The sequence below is a fragment of the Phaenicophaeus curvirostris genome, chromosome 2, assembly GCF_032191515.1.
Source record: "Phaenicophaeus curvirostris isolate KB17595 chromosome 2, BPBGC_Pcur_1.0, whole genome shotgun sequence".
Taxonomy (NCBI): Eukaryota; Metazoa; Chordata; class Aves; order Cuculiformes; family Cuculidae; genus Phaenicophaeus; species Phaenicophaeus curvirostris.
In genome coordinates this window covers 95,109,196-95,126,294 of record NC_091393.1, presented here as the reverse complement: position 1 = coordinate 95,126,294, position 17,099 = coordinate 95,109,196, and the positions used below count along the sequence as shown (strand labels likewise).

At 43.3% G+C, this 17,099-nt stretch overlaps 1 protein-coding gene across 1 annotated transcript in view; it reads right to left on the bottom strand.

Moving 5' to 3' along the window:
• Nucleotides 1–3,266: 3,266 nt before the first annotated feature.
• Nucleotides 3,267–17,099, bottom strand: part of SLC1A4 (solute carrier family 1 member 4) — a 32,081-nt gene continuing 18,248 nt past the window's right edge. The window contains exons 5-8 of the mRNA XM_069850086.1: nt 13,184–13,417; nt 11,517–11,711; nt 9,938–10,072; nt 3,267–7,539 (exon numbers count right to left, since the gene is read on the bottom strand). Coding sequence (XP_069706187.1) covers nt 7,305–7,539; nt 9,938–10,072; nt 11,517–11,711; nt 13,184–13,417 — 799 coding nt within the window. The 3' untranslated portion in view covers nt 3,267–7,304. The remainder of the gene's footprint in view (nt 7,540–9,937; nt 10,073–11,516; nt 11,712–13,183; nt 13,418–17,099) is intronic.

Below are 17,099 nucleotides of genomic sequence, written 5' to 3'. Positions count from 1 at the left end.
GTTGGCCTGCTGAAATGCCTGCAGCTCTCACCTCCTGCTGGCACCAAGATCAGTGGCTCAATCCAAATGAGCTGTCATCGCTGTTGAGGAAGATGCATCTGCTGACCTTGAGATGGAATTTGATAAGTAACCATGCTGTGAACTCTTGAATGATAGAGATTGCCTTTTTCTTTTTCTGTTAAAAAATTACCCTAGATGGAAGATAGCTCTCCGGTATGTACACTTCCCCCTTTCCATCTCTCCTAAAAGAGAAGTAATCATCCTACACTCGCATGCTATCACTATGGTATCAATACTCAAATATATTTATAAACCCCTAGACATTAACTTTAGGGAGGTGATCATTGCTAGCTAACAATGAACTTGGCTTCAGGATTCAAGATCTGCTCCTAGCATACTTGGCAACTCTTCATGTGACTGAAGAAAGCCTTTTTTCACCCTTTTCTGCATGCATTTACTTCTGCAGCTGTGAAATGCTGCCTGCTGGTCACAGATGTCTGTAAAGACCCCATGCGGAGAATGAATATCGTGTTAACATTAACTTCCCAAGCTGGTGCTCAGATGTGAAGACAGAGAGCTACAGGAGCCATATAAGCCTCTTGATCATTTCTCATCAGACTTAAAATTTTCAGTGGCAACTGTCTGAGTGTTTGCCCAACGTCTGAAAAAGTTTCAGTTCATTTATCATACCCTTTTTCCTCCTCCCTGAGACTGAAGCAGCAAGGGAACATGGCTTTCACCAATATGCGTGCATAGATAACAAGGTCTTCTTTGTCCTCAGAGAGTAATGGCTACCACGCACTTATCTGAAGAGCATTTGTCCTAACTGTCCTGCAAGGAGGAATGTGGGTCAATCCCTGATCCAAAACTGTACCATTATTCCCCTGTGGTCATGGCTAGCAGCCAGGAGCTGCTTATCAGAGCTCCACGCTGGCGTGCTGCATGCTTTGTTGTTGCTCAGTGATGATGCACTTCAGAAACATCAGCACTTGGCAGCTGCCTCTCCCTGCAAATTTTGGCCTATCAGTGGACAGGGATTTGCATCATCTACTCCATGCCAGACAGATGCCTGCACTCTTTTGGATGCTACCTGTATCAAAATGTCACGGAAAAGATGTTCTTTCAGGTCTTAGCTTCTTTATCCACTTGTTTACGCCTTCTGTGATGCTCCCCCTGCAACTCCAGCTTTTCCTCCTTCTTCTCCACCTTTTTCACCCATACTTCCAACAAGACAACTTGTTCTTTTATTTGAAATGCTTTTTCTTCCATTGAAATTAGACAGAAATTAGTCTGTCAAGACTCCTAATTTAGATGTTGAATCCATGGTGAGGTCTCTTAATTTACCTGAACCTAATCTTTCCTGGCATGCCAGGTGGAAATGGAAGGAGGCAGATATAACAGGGCACCTTGCCCCCTTTGACTAAATCACATCCGCTTTTTGAAATGCGACTCATGCTGACACTAGCTCCCGAGTTCACCCGGCAAATGCATACACTGGATCTCCTTTCTATTACAGTCATACTCTAGCACAACACAACTCTGATTTCATGATGCATACTTTAATTACGTGATTCCTTTCAGATTTTTGAGAAGTTCATTATTATTTAAGTTTTAGTGCTCAGTGACTTAAGAGTGCTTTCTAAACACTGTGATTCACTATCCTGCACACTATTGCCTGACAGAGAGAGGTAAGTACCTGTAAACTTAATTTAATGAAAAGGAAGCACAGGTAGAGGATTTTTGGGACCTGCTGAATTCCGTGCTGTTCATCAGCCCAAGATCAGTCATTACAAGCAGGTCTGCAAGTGATTATGAACTGCTGTGGCCCAGTTAAAATCAATGAAGATGTGACATCTTTCCTTGGTCCTTTGATTTCTATCTTAGAGTGATTGCTCACTACCTGTGGGAGGTTCAGGATTAAAAAGGATGATTTCCAACAGGAGGATGCTTTCCAGTGGCTGCAGAAAACGTGCTGTGCTAACAGAGGACATGAGTGACCAACACTGCAAATCTTTACAGAAAGAGGTCATGGGTTTGCACCCTCAGCAAGCTCTTGAGGACATATAGTTAAACATACGGCAGCGTGGTCACTCACAAAGATACCAGGGCCTTTGACTTGACTGAAAGACGAACTGCCTAAACTCGTCAGTTTTATTTATTCCTGCTGTAAAATATGGAGAAACCACAGTATAATGAATCTAAGAATGATGACACTGAGTCATGTCCGTCTCTGGCACTGGCCACAGCCCAGGGAAGAGTATACAAACAGAGAGCACATGAAACCTTCCTGCCCCTCATATTGTCCCCCAGCTTCTCACCACCTCCAGCTCCAGGCATTGCCTCTTCAAGGCAGTAACAAGGCTGCCCAGAAAAGACAAAGCACAGGCTGTTTCACTGCTGATTTGGTACTTTGGCTGCCCCCACATTTCTATTATGTCCAAAGGACGCAGTTCTGTTTGTCACACCCCTGCAGGGGAAGTCCTCATTTTGGCCTTAGTCTGCTCTTAACACATAAGCCATCCTGATTGCAAGAGCCACCCCCAGAAGGGTGTAGAGTCCTTTGCAATTCCTGAATCTTGCAGAGCAATTATCAACACACCAGCTGAGATTCAGCTAAAGCTCTCTTCCCGGGAATAAAGGGTCTTTACTGAAAATGTCCTAATTGCAAGCCAAGCGCTGGCACCCTCCATTGCTCACTACAGCTTCTCAGGCATCCACAGCCACACCTCACACCACAGAACAAGCACCTTTCTCAGGAGGAGAGACAGATTCTGTCCTGTACTCTCAGAGAGGCTCTTTAAATTACTATATCTCAGAAACCTCTGGTGGGTTAAGGACAGGAGCAAGGCTGAATGCGAACTGCTTTTCCAAGGACCAGCTGGAGCCCTCAAAACTTTGTCCACTCTCCCATTTATACCTGAGCCACTGATACATAAAACTCGCATAGGCCATTCCAGAAAATGGGATGAGACCAGGCAATGATGGATAAAGCATGGAGTGGAAAGCCAATCCTGGAGAAGAAATAAAAGATGGTCCAAAACAGCCAAAGAAACTTCACTGAAAAACAGAATGTAAAAGAGGAAGAATAAATGGCATCAGAGGCACAGGGGGATTGCCTATGTCAAAGACTTGCAGACTCTCCCATATCTTCCTCTCAAAAAGCTATCACTGTTCTAGAGAGTAAGACATGAGCTGTTTGTAGCCTGCTTTCCTGAAGAGAGAATTTGTACCTTTAAAAAAAAAGACTAAACCAAAAAGAAAACCAGTGGTTTTGAGGTGGAATTTATTTCCTCTTGAAAGAAAAAGCAACTGACTAAAAGTTTCCAGTTTATAGTCATGCTGGGAGAACATAAACATGTGTCTGTTCAAGAGACATTGGAGTTAAGTACCACACCAGCATGAGATGTGTGGAGTGCCTGGGTGAGAGAGAGCCAGTAGTACCAGCTGCACCTGCACTGCTGCTAAGCTCCTTCTCAGCTCAGAGCCTCTTGGAGTGAGGCTGCATGAGTACTTGAAACAGGAAGCTCCCAGTGTAACAGACTGCACTGCAGGTCAAAAACAGCATTTAAAATGCGTATCCTTTAAGAGTCTTTTTATTTTTCTCCCAGTTGGCCTTACCTGAAGTCCTTGACCACTTGAAGAAAATGGCAAGTCTATGTCCATCCTTTGAGTATAATCCCAATCCCTCTATCCCAGGAAAGTTGTGGCTGCCCAATCCCTGGAGGTGTTCAAGGTCAGGTTGGATGGGCCTTTGGGCAGCCTGATCTGGTGAGAGATGTCCCTGCCCACAGCAGGGGGGCTGGAACTAGATGATCTTTAAGGTTTCTTCCAACCCAAACCATTCTATGATTCTATGATCAGGCTTTTGATCACGATTCCCAGTGTTACAGGGCAGTTATTGGAATGAGCCAATTTTTTTACAGTCTAAGAGAATGTAATATTGGATCTTTTATGTTTGTACCTTAAGAAAAAAATCTGAAAACAGGTGGAGAGCCCTAGAAGATGCAGCATGGCCATCATGAGCGATGGGAACATCATACAAAAATAAGGAAGGTATCACATATCATAGAATCATAGAATAACCAGGTTGGAAGAGACCCACCGGATCATCGAGTCCAATGATACAGAAAAGATCGAGATGTTCTGAAAAGCAGTAGTTATCTAGTATTCCTGCTTCCATGGAAACCTCTGGGATTTCTCTCGCGGTGCATAAGCAACAAGAGAACTGCCACCCTTGTAAGTCTGAAGTAGTACTTCTGTAAGATTACAGATTACTGGCAGGTTAAGACCCAAATAGTCATGATTCATATAAACCCTATAGTACCTGTTTCCAGGAGAAGGAGTGTTAGAGAATGATTTGATATCCTTAAAGTCTGACTGCTCTAACAAGCTTCACACAGGCCTAAGCACTCAGATTGATGCAAAATGTGTGAAGCCACTAGTGGGAACCAGGAGAGGATTTCTTCAGCAAAGACTTTTAGCTTCTGCATTGCTGTTGAAAAATACTAAGACTCTGAAATAACAAATTTAATTTACCTTTTCCTGGGATCTACTGTCAGAGAGAATGTGCCACAGCCCATGGCACACTGCTGCAAGGAGCAGGTGCAATCAAGCTGCAGCACCACATGGAAGACAGATCAGTATAGCAAAAGCAAGGTGCTGCCTGTGAGAAAGCCCAGCCTCAGGGCTTGTCCAGGAGAATACTTTCACCTGTGAGCAAAACCAGCTTTGGGGTGAAAAAAAAAAATTTGAGAAATGTTCTAGTCCAAGATGGTGCTGTAATGCTTCATGGGAATTGCCATTTGAGTGCTGTCCACTCTCATTTCCTGATCCCAGCTGCATGTGTCATGGTGAGGGAGAGCATGAGAGGAGCTAAATGTCTGATGGGGGATAAAATGCAACTACAGCACCCTACCCACAGGGAACAGTTATGGTTTTCCACTTCCTTTAAACATCCATATACTGGTTTAAAATCAAAGTACTTGGGGTTCTGGTACATTCAGTTTTTTCAAAGAACTACTCAGACTTGTTTAAAAAAAAAGAAAAAAAAGTTGAGAACTATGTTTTCAAACAGCCTCTTATTTCTTGACTTCCATTGTCTACTACAAAGTGTGCTTTTTGTTCACTGAGTTGAAAGGAGTTGGGATGATTCTAATGGGAGGAAATGCAAAGTTTCAGTGGGTCTTGATCTGCTAAAAATGGAATAATAAATACTGGGCAAAGATTTTCCCTAGTGAATTGTGTTTGTCTCCTTCCATTTTGAAAATCAGCCAAGGAATGACCAAGTTTTGTGGACATAGTTATAAACAAACTGGTTAAAAAGAAACTCCACCTGCAGTTTCTCAGTGGGCTGACTAATCCTTTCCTACTTCAATTGTTTGCATAGCCCTGCTGCACACAATTAAACAGACAGCAATGACGCACTCATTGTGTTTTCCCTCAGAGGTAGCCACATCTTATTCCAAGCATCTTCTTAAAAAATTAATTGTGACCCTTTACTAGGAAGGATGCTTTGCAAATGAAGGCTGCTGCTGCTATGAAATTGGAGTGGCCTCTTCCTAGTGCCATGAACATAAACATCAGCAACAGGATACCTTTCCAAGATAGCTTCCTCTGAAAAGAGGAGAAAGGAAAAGGGAGACTTAGCATTACTTTATATCAAATTTAAGTGTAAATATCTACTGCTGAATTAAGTGCGAAGACTGACCATATGCAATAATCTTGCTAAAGTAGCCAAGGGAAAACGTCACAACTTCAGGCAAATCTCGGCACGTGCATAGCCATAATTTTGTAACTACCTGCTGTCCAAAAAGCCAACATAAATCAACAGAATCTTTGCAATCAATTTGCCAGACTTTTTTCAGGTTTGTGGTGCAAATTCAGGAAGTAAATTGTAAAGGAAAAAAGTTGGAGTCAGAATCAAGAAGCATTTGGCCCAGCCTCAAGTAAAGGTTACCATTTGCCACTAATCACTACCCAGGCACAGCACCACCCGGAATTACGAAATGTAAGCTGCCGCTGGCAGGACATTTATAACAGAACTACACTCTACGCAGGAACAGATATGCAGCTGTCCCAGCACACAGGGTTCACAGAACTACACAGGGTTATAAACTCACCTCTTCCCCTTTCAAGCCAACACTCAGACTTGCCTGTCATCGTTCCCACATGATGTGTGTTATTTCTTCCTCCCTTGTTCAATTTTGCTGGAAGAGGGATATGATGTAACTTCTTTGGACAGACCCAGTAAATAAATATGAGCAGGACATGGCATGCCAGTAAAGGAGCATGCGTGTTTTCATGAAGGGAATTGACTTCATAATGTTGTCAGAGGCAGGCCTCTTTCAGACATATTTACGCTGGAACAGACTCTACACTTTTTTCAGCCACAGAGGGATTATTTTGACAAAATTTGTGTTTTCTCTGGATTTTTTCCCTTAACAGCTTGGTTACAGAAAAGGAGAAAACCAGTCCTTGATCTGCATGAAGATCTCCTATGCTTGGTCCAAAATTTGGGAGTTACTCATCAAAGGCATGAAAGCTTCGATGAGCTGCAATACAGCAGGAGAATGGAACAAGAGTCAGACCCTTATAAGCTATTAATTCAGATACAAAGCAAAAAAATTAGGGAGAAAGGGAGAAAGGGAGAAAGGGAGAAAGGGAGAAAGGGAGAAAGGGAGAAAGGGAGAAAGGGAGAAAGGGAGAAAGGGAGAAAGGGAGAAAGGGCTAGTTTTCAGGATATATTTCATGTTTTTAAGGGTTCAGAGAGCAGGAGAGGAAGGGGAGTGGGAGAAAAATGTTGCTTCATATCATATCTGTAATGATTGTTAAGTGTTTCCAGGACAGAAACTAAATTGAAGCAACATTTTACTCCTCCAGTTTCTGGACTGTATCTCCATTTGAACAGCAGCACAACAACCTTATTAATTTTTCCCTGCAATAAGGACATGCTGGGTTTGGCTGCTTCCCCATCTCCAAGCCATACGAGCCTTTACTAACAGAAGCTTCGTAAAACCGGAAGTCTCAATGGCACTGTTTTCACATACATGTATGTGTGTGTTCGACACATATACATGTATACACATGAATTATTAAAATACTATTATAAAATGAGCGTTCTTTCTCAACACCGTTTCTCTGCCCACCCCACCCCCCCTCCCTTCCCCAGGCCAGCATATTTCAAAACAGACTGGAATTGAAAACTTTCACGAGCCATCCAGCCTTTGATACCACTGCAAATGTCTAGGTGCATTAAGGAGTCCCCAGTCCACCTCTAGGACGCATGTTGTTTAACGGCCTCTAGTTCACAACACTGATTCCTTGGATTCAGGGTCTGCTGTACTGGTTGAATTGGAGACTTGATTTTTGTGGGTTACCAGAGGCGATGTTTCCCCTTCAGCCTTGCTGTTAGCAACTGCTTCTACGTTGACTTCCTTTAGCTCCTGCTCTTTGTCTTTCTTTTCTTTTTCGTTCAGGTAATTAAGGATGCCTGCTCCTAGGGCATCCCCTTCCACATTCACAACTGTGGTGGTTCGGTCCCTGGTTAAGATCAGAAACAAAAAGCAAAGCAGCAGGCTTTTAGCTTGACAGAGTTACAACACAATAAAGGGAGCTGATTCACTAACATCAGTGAGCTAGACAAGATGATGTTTTTACCATAGGCATTTTCCACAGAAATATCATCACCACTTCAGAACTAAAAATGTGCACTGGAGCTGGTTTAAGATCTGTCCAACCATTAGTATCAACTGGTTGTGCTTTCTCAGTGGGTTGCAGCAATGGTACTAGTCTTTCTCAGGCATCCTTCCTTTCCTAGCCCACCTCCTTCCTCTCCCCCTTCTCCAGCCTGGCATTTTTCAAACATGAGTTCAGAACAAGAACTTAAGTTCTTGTTGGGCTATCCAGAAAGTGAATCAGAGCACCTAGCTCTCTTTTTTAATTATAGAGACTCGTACCTTAATCCAAACACCTACTTAAGGAGTCCTTCCAAAAGCAGTCAGAATGATTGTCTTCTCCAGATTTCTTGCTAATAGCACCTATCCTAACCTTTGGTCCTACAACACAAAACTACTGTGTCCCAGGGTCTAATGGAGGAGGTTTATGGATCATAAAGAAGAACAATTTGTTCATGCACTTTTTGAGACTTCTGTTAGTCGTTCTGCAGCATAACTTCAATATGTGCTTAACTCATAACTGTGGTCCTCTCAGGTAATTAAATGGCTGGCATTAAAACAAGACATGGGACTCTTCCCTCCCTCCTTCCCTCTTTTGTTACCACAAGGCTGAGTTACTTCACTAGAATCAGTGTTGACCACAGAGGCATGTTACATATCTTGAATTGAAGGCAGCCAGAACAACATAGGCTGAGGGCAGCCCTGAATGAAAGGAAGGACAAACTTTTCACTCTTGCCTACAGGTACCTGTGAGCTCAGCTTGAGGAAAGCACAGCTACTACCTGAGGAATATGGAATAAAGTAATTCCTGAGGAAGATGGGATAAAGTGAGCCACCGCTTTGTCTGTCTCTACTGTTTTTTGGAGGTCGGCTGATCCCCAGGAGGTGACAGCAAGAAAGAGTTTGATGGCCCTAAAGAAGCTGTAGAAATATGATTACATGCCACAGACTTGGTGTGGGAAGGGAAGAAGGCAATACAGCTGTCTCTTTCCCCAGCCTCTGGAATTCAAGACTGTCTTTGGCCACTCTAATTTCCACATCTGCTGTGGAAGTACATCATCTATACAGAGAGGCTGTTGTTTCCAAATAGCAAGGCAGAGGGATTATGAACTGTCTAAACCAGTAACTGCCCAGAAACCTGTCAACTGGAAAAAAAATGCAAAGGGATTCAGATTGCTTGACTCATATCGACTAGTGACTTCAACCCACTAACAAATTTCAGCTACGTGGTTTGAAAGCAGTTATGCTTTTAAATTAGATGGTCATGTTTACACTACTAGCATTTAAACTCTAAGCATGCTGTAATTCACAAGTGCTCAGATGCTTGTTCAAGGAAAAGCAGAGACATCCTTTTCCATAGGACTCATCTAAGCTATAAGAAATCATCTGTGTGTGGCATTTATGCTTATCATGCACTTGTGGTCAGATCCTCAATACTCAGGGCAAAACTAATTTTCTAGACTTTCCTTAATTTAATTTAGGTAGTACAGAAGGTAAATGTAGGCCTTAACAAGGACATCACTATGCTAAGTGGTGAGATAAGCTCTTCTAAACAGAGCCAGGCAAGTAGATAATCCCCCATGTTTCAAGGAGGTGAATGACTCTCAGAAAGAAGAGGAGGAACTGAGCAAAGGTCTGACTTTTTAGCTCTTCCCCACAAGAGGAAAAGGAAAGGCAGTAATACTGCGTACTAAACTTGTAACTCTCAGCAGCATGTTCCTGCCGCGAAGCTGCCTACAGCTGTGATGAGTGCCACAAACCCTCTGTGTCCCTGCCCTGCCAATGAGCAGCATCTCTTTGTGATGCTTGTGTTGGTGCTTTGACCAGTCTTGAACTATAAAAATAGTTGAAAACAGCTTCTGACTGCTTCACATGTGACCAAGAAAGCTTTCCACCAATATTCATACCCAATTTCCTTTTCCCCCTTCCATCCTAGTGTCCAACTAATTTCCAGCAATATCAAAACCTTCTTGAACAAACTCTTAACAATCCTTCTAAAGGGAATAGAAACCAGGAAGGAATATTTTTCAATAAAGGCTAAGTAAAAAAGCTGAAGAGGAATTTTAGCATACTAACTGTTTTAATTAACAAGGGACCACCTTTTCCATTATCTAACAAGAGTTACCTGTAGCCAGCTGGGTAGCCAACCATATTTTGTAAGGTTTTATTTTATGCTGCACTAGTTTGACTATCCTGCCCCATGTTTCCAGCTGAACTTGCTACATGGCACACAACAGCAGATGTAAGTAGCCTAAAGTACTTACACAATCCAGTCCACTGCTAATATCAAGGAGAGATCGTTGGTTGGAAGTCCAATGGCCTCCAAGATGATAGCGATGGTGAGGACTCCTCCGGCTGGGATACCAGCGGCACCCACGCTGGATGCAGTAGCTGTCACACTGCAAATCAATTTGTGTAGGCAGTTAGCAGGGGTTCCACAGCGCTCCTCTTCTACACTTACGTCACACATTCCCCCATCATGGGAAATGTAAACAAACTCTACAGCATGGGACACACAGATCGTTTGCTTCCCAGGCAAACCCTTTCCTGCCTGCTGATGCAAAGCAATAGGTACAGAGCAAAGCTGCTCAGCAGGCATCCACAGCAGCTACCAAAGCAATGGCTCTATGTTTAATACCGTGATTGTCTTCTCAGAAGAATAACAACCAACACAACTATATCCTGCTGCCTTATTAATACATCCAATTTCAATTCATGTATCAGTTCAAATACACTGAGTACGTCTCCTGTCCCCAAATGTACAGAGGTAAACCCTGCCATGCAGGGTACTGTCCCTTCTCTGTGTCCCATTTGCATTCAATCCATCTGATCCTAAATCATGAGCTGGAAACCTGTGGTGCATGTGCTAATGGGCCACACATCTTTTGATGTGCAGATGTCTACAACTGAGTTTTCCTTGAGCTAACGCTGCATAATCCTCAGGCCTGTGTTAACACTCAACCCAGAAAAAGTACCTGAAAGGCTAATTTGGCCATGAGCAAAGAAAAGGATACCCCAGCCTTGCCTTAAATAGACAGACAATACACTGGAAAACGCAATAAGGAAGGAAATAAAACCTGGCCAGGGACAGTACAAAATGCCAGGAACTAGCCCTAGGAGGCATCTGGTGGATACAGCTATGGCTTCTTGGCACAGTGAAGGGATAGAACTCCTTGTAGAATCCTTACTTAATGAATTGTGAGGAGGGAATTTAGGAGAATGACACGATATGGGATGTAGGAGGATATTCCAGGTATGGAGAGGAGAGTCCTAGAGATGGAAGCAGGACTGAGGTAGTGGAGCAGATAATGGGGAAAAGCAATCAGGAAGGGAACAATAATGGGTCTGACCTGGGAAGCCAGTGATGTGATGGTAGGAAGGGCAGAGGTAAGCAGGAGCAGTCTTTAGTATGAAACTGTTATATAGGAACTGAGGAGCTGTCAGGAGGATTTTCTAAGACATCTAGAGGGGGAAATCAGGGGTAGCTTTCTGGGCAGAGCAGCATGCCTCAATTACCCAGCTTAACGGCGAGTGGAGGGTTGAGTGAGATGCTTAAGGAAGGAGAGGAATTTCATGCGAGAAACAGCTTTAAAGAGCTCAAAGTCTGTTTCAGAATTCAATTACCCCTCCCAGGTTCCACCTTGTATTAAATCGAGATTCTGGCAAGACTTATGAAGCTTGAAAGACTCCATCCCTTAATCACTCTATAATTATGTTTCATAGCAGTTTGCAAGCTCTAGGTCAGAGATGTGGAATGCAAACTGCTAGCTATTAACAGAGAGACTACAGGCTCGAATATGTCTAGGGGCCAGAAGGATGTGGTTGCAATAGCAAGCAACTTACAGAATTGTGAAGATTTGCCCAGCATTGAGGTTGACATTGTTCAGTTGAGCAATAAACACAGCTGCCATGCACTGAAAAATAGCAGCTCCATCCATGTTTACAGTTGCCCCAATAGGAAGAATAAACCTGCTGATCCTCTTGTTGACTCCATTGTTCTCCTCAATATACTTGATCATTGACGGGAGAGTGGCTGAGCTAGAAACAGAAAACAGGGAAAAATCAAACACGAAGCATCAGGGTGCACTGAATGGAAAGTCACTGTCTCATGGCTTTCATGTATCTAACATGCCGCAGACAGAACTGTCAAGACAACAATGCCATTTTAGTCCCTCTCTGTCATGATAGCACAGAGGGACTCTTCTTGTTGGTCTTGAGCAGTGGTATTTAATAATCTGCTTCCATCCAGAAATAGCTGATAAGGACGCTAATCTCCCAGAAGAACTTATGACTTAACATAGAATGCAATCTAAGAGGGCTGTGGAATGATCAAGTCTCAAACCATAAAAATACACCAACAGATGCCAAGATAAATACAACAGATGCAACAGTATTCTCTTGTACTAGTACCATCTCAAATGAACATAATAATAACAATAACAACAACAATAATAATAATCACTGTTGGATTTATTTCTTGCATTATAAATGACATGGTTTTATTCATAAACCCTCACCTACTTCATGCACTTCGGCTCCCATGACAAACATGCACCTACTTTTGGAGATTATCTAAAATGATTTTATATAGTTATGATACTTGATCAGGTGTTTGCCCCTTCATAGAAGTGCAAATTACATGCTTGATAGTTTAGTTATGACAAATAAAAGCTGATCAGGACAGACCTTTGAAATCAATGATGTTAAGTCCCTTTACACTAGCTAATAAGTCCACTTGCTACTGCAAAATCAGTCTAAACTTGACCCTTCTGAACTTGGAGAGCTAATCTTCTCGTGTGTAGGACCTTGCACTTGGCCTTGTTGAACCTCATGAGGTTCTCACAGGCCCACTTCTCCAGCCTGTTCAGGTCCTTCTGGATGACATCCCATCCTTCCGGTATGGCAACTGCACCACTCACCTTGGTGTCATCTGCAAACTTGCTGAGGGTGCACTCAATGTCACTGTCTGTATCAGTGATGAAGACATTAAACAGCACTGGTCCCACCCAGTACAGACCCCTGAGGGACACCACTTGTCACGGATCCCCATCTGGAATTTGAGCCATTGACCACTACTCTCTGAATACGACCATCCAACCAGTTTCTTATCCACCAAACAGTCCACCCATCAGATCCATATCTCTCCAGCTTAGAGAGAAGGATGTTATCGAGGACTGGCTTTACAGAAGTTCAGAGAGATCACATCCGCTGGTTTTCCCATGGCCACTGCTCTGGTTACCCCACCATAGAAAGCCACTAAGTTGGTCATACTGGACTTGCCCCTGGTGAAGCCATGCTGGCTGCCATTAATCACCTCCCTGGCTTCTATGAGGATCAGCATGTGCTGTGTATCAGGCTGCTGACAGCAGTGAGATGCTCTACACTCTTAAGTCTCTTTTTGCAATCCCAGGAACAATATTCACACATAAAACTCAACACAGTTTGGTGTTGGGATATAATCAGTTTACAGAGACAAATGGAACTAGGCTATAATCCCAGAAGAAACCCACCTGGAGGAAGTGGCAAAAGCAGTGGCAAGTGGTGTTATGAGTCCTAAGAGAAAACGATATGGATTTTGACGTGTGGATGCAAAATAAATAAGCGGTAGAATGATTCCTCCATGGATGAAGTGCCCCAGAATAGAGGCAAAGATGTATTTTCCCAAACTGGTCACCAGAAGCACAATATCTTCCATTTCCACAATCTTGCTCCCAATGAGGAACATAATGCCAATAGGTACATACCTGTATAAAAAAATATTGCCTGTCATTAAGTACAAATAAAAAGCCTTTAAAACCATGATGTTTTCCATTCTGAAAATAATGTCCTGCTAATGAATATGCTGCTTCTACTGAAGGGTAGCACCTTATTTAAGACACATCAGGTTAAGCATATTTAGAAGGCTTCTTCAACACTCTTGCTTGGTGAAAGGCAGACAGTCAAACTGAAAAAGCTTTGATCACCTAGGCCCTCAAAGAGGCAGCTAGGAGAGTGCTGAAGGGAAGCCAAGTGGGAAGCAGAAATGTTGGCAGAAGTTTTCAGGATAAGACACTGGTGTGGTTTTAGTCCATCATAGTCCATCAGGAAGAAAGGCAGGCAAACACCTAAAGCTAAAGTCACTGCCAAAAGGACAGCAGACGGTAGGAAAGGAGCAGTATCATGTCAACAGAGCAGTAAAAAGGGTGGAAGAGTAGGATCTTACACATGCAATGCCTACCAGCAGGGGCAGGAAGTTAGGTCATTAAAAGGGTAGACAGGTTGGTTGCCAGCATATTCAGTGTAGGAAAGCAAAAGCTATGCCCATACCAGAGAGCTCAGCTAAAGGCTGCTGTTGCACATGCCAAAGATAGCAACTAACTCTGCTATTTGCCTACAAAAGACTAAGTTAAACAATCAGGCTTCCAGAGCTTTTCTCAAGCAAACAGCCACATACGTTCCCCTGCCTCCTATCTAGAAACGTGCCACATCTTAGAACGTCAGCATTTGTTTGAGGTTTTCTTTGTCAGGAGCACTTGGAGCTGCTCGAGGGGAAAGGGCACCTGCAAGCCACAGCCACACCTCTGGTCTCAGTAGTGCAGCTGCAAACAGCCCTGAAAAGACAGAACTGCCCTTTCATCTACAGTACAACAGCTACTAAATGAAATACAGGAATCGCTTCAATCCCAGGGTCAGTTCCTTGGAAGCCCTACTTGGGATATTTGTGTCTGTGTACCTCTGCTCATACTATCCGTGCTCCATCCATTCCTGCTTCAAGATTAATACTAAAACGTCATCTAGCTCTCCAAAAACCTGCTCTAGGCACATGTAATTACAGAAGATCTGCCTGTACATCTCAGGAATAAAGAATGTTTTTTCTCCCACTGTCCCCTCCAGACGCTGATCTGTGGAGTCAGGACAAACTTCAGAAGGTCTGGTTAAGCGTGCAAAGATTTGGAAAGGTGGGCAAGCTTGAAGGCTGCCCAGATCACTCTTCCTAGCCTGCCTCTCCCTCAGTGGTTCTGCAGCTCCCCTGTTCTGTGCAGAGAGCACCACCTGATGTTCCTGATGAATGTGAGCACCCTTTCTGTCCTCCCTTGGCCAGATCTCTGTGGGAACCTGTTGAACCCTCCCCACTTAGCCTCTGTCAATTCTGAGACATACTGCCTTTGAATTACGTTTCTGAGCACTCTAACCAGCCATATCTCATCGAGCCCCGGTCCTGCACAAGTTCTGCAAACATGAACACCGGATTCAGAGCTGATATTGGATCCTTCCCCTTCAAGAGCAAAACTGGAGAGGAAGGAACTGAAAGTTGAGACCAAAGCACTACTAAACACAAGAGCAGCTGTTGAATGGGAACAGACATGAGCTCAAGCTGCCTTTTCTCTTGGCAGTATGATTTCACCCATTCCAAAGTATCCTTTGGGAAGTACACGCAGCTTGACAGATTTTGAATAAATACCAGCATAACACAAGAGCCTTAAAGAAGGAAAAGGCACAAGTAAGGGCTACGGTGCACTGCAGTATTAAGGCTCAGCCGTGGTCCCGATAATCCACAAAGTAAAGGATTATATAGCAACTGATTGGCTTGAAGTGTTAGCACTGTAATCAGCTGAATACAAGAACTGCCTCTTATCAGTATTCAGTGTCCAAGGAATTACAATCAGGAGTAGAAGACTTAAGCAGCTTTGAGACTGAATTTTTCAATCCCTTACGGCAGCAACGAACACAGAGTGTACACACTGCCTGTGTAAAATCAGGTGTTTTGTTAAAACCTTTCTACTTCTTAGAAGGAGGAAAATAATAGGAATGAAACATGCAGAATGGAGGGAGAAAAGGTACCTCTGCTAAGGTAAGCTTATAGCTTTTCCAACAGCTTTTGGAAAGGGAGTGAGAAAATGTTAATTTTTTTAGTTAGCTGTCTTTATGAATATTTTTATTTTTGTGTGTGATGTACCAATACTGTTAGCTTCACAGCAGCAGCCTAGGGCCATTCACCTTCACAGGAACAGCCTTGATAGTGCTCTGAGGTCCAGATGCATCCTTCCTGACAGAAAACCTAGTCAGGACGCTGGTCCTACCTCAGCTGAGGCGGCCAGAACCATTCTATAAAGGTGCCTGCTGCCTCCAATACTGGTTACTTGCCTAGTGAGAAAGTTCAGTGTGCTCCAGTCCCTAACATAGACTTTTTTTTACTGCCAAAAGCATTGTGAGATTAGTCAGAGCAACATTCATCCCATAATCATGTCTGCACTCCAGAGAATTAAGTGAAATAATGGATTTGCTCACTAACAGGCATGAAATCAAACAGACAATCACCAGGAGGAAATACCTACTTTCAGGGAAGTGAAATGGAAAAGAAAATCATACATTCATAGAATATTTTGGGTTGGAAGGGACCTTAAAGATCATCCAGTCTCAACCTCCCTGCCATCCCACCAGACCAGGCTGCTCAAGGCCCCATCCAACCTGGCCTTGAACAACCTCCAGGGACGGGGCAGCCACAACTTCCCTTGGCAACCTGTGCCAGTGCCTCACCACTCTCATGGTGAAGAAATTCTTCCTTACATCGAGCCTAAATCTGCCCCTCTCCAGTTTATAGCTGTTCCCCCTCGTCCTATCACTACAAGCCTTTATGAATAGTCTGTCTCCAGCCTTCTTGTAGGTCCCTTTCAGGTACTGGAAGCTTGCTATAAGAAACATCTCTGGAGAAGCAAGCACGAAAAAGAAACAAAGAGTTGATCACTCTGCTAGTAACATTAATTCCTGCTTCACCCAAAAAATAAAAGAGATCTTAGAAGAGAAATAGAGATTTAAAGATCCACTGTATAACTTGTGCTCTGCTGATAACAATGATGTAACACTCAATAGCCAGTACTACTGTTTCAGTAGGATGGACAGCATAGCCAGCCCTGGAGACCGTTCCTCCCTTCTACACAAAGGGACACAGGTTCTCTGCCATCCTTTGATGCAAGTGGACAGCCAGGGGCTCTGTATTCGTGCACTCAGCAGGGTTTCTCTCAAACCAATACCAGCGAGTGAGCTATCTTCTGATCTCATTGAACATCTTTCAGGTCAGAACAAGTAATCTTTTGACCAACAATAAAATCAATGCATGAAGCTACAAGTATGATTTTACTTACACGCTGCATTTGCAAATGCACTCCAAGCACCAACATTCCTGGCTTTCACATGACCATATTCCTCACTTGCTTACACCTCCTTTATTTATTCAAGGCCAGTGCCTTTAGGCACATGATGGAAGCTAGCCATGAGCTTATGCGGCTTTGAAATACAAAGTCTTCTTTCCACTAGTTATTCAAAAAGGAGTCCTGGAGAGGATTTTTTAGCAACCTTCTGAAGTGTTCCAAACTGATACCTTGAGCTATGTGTGACTATCTAATTAGAGGGCACAAGTAAGAAAAAAAAAAAAGACTTCGTCATGTG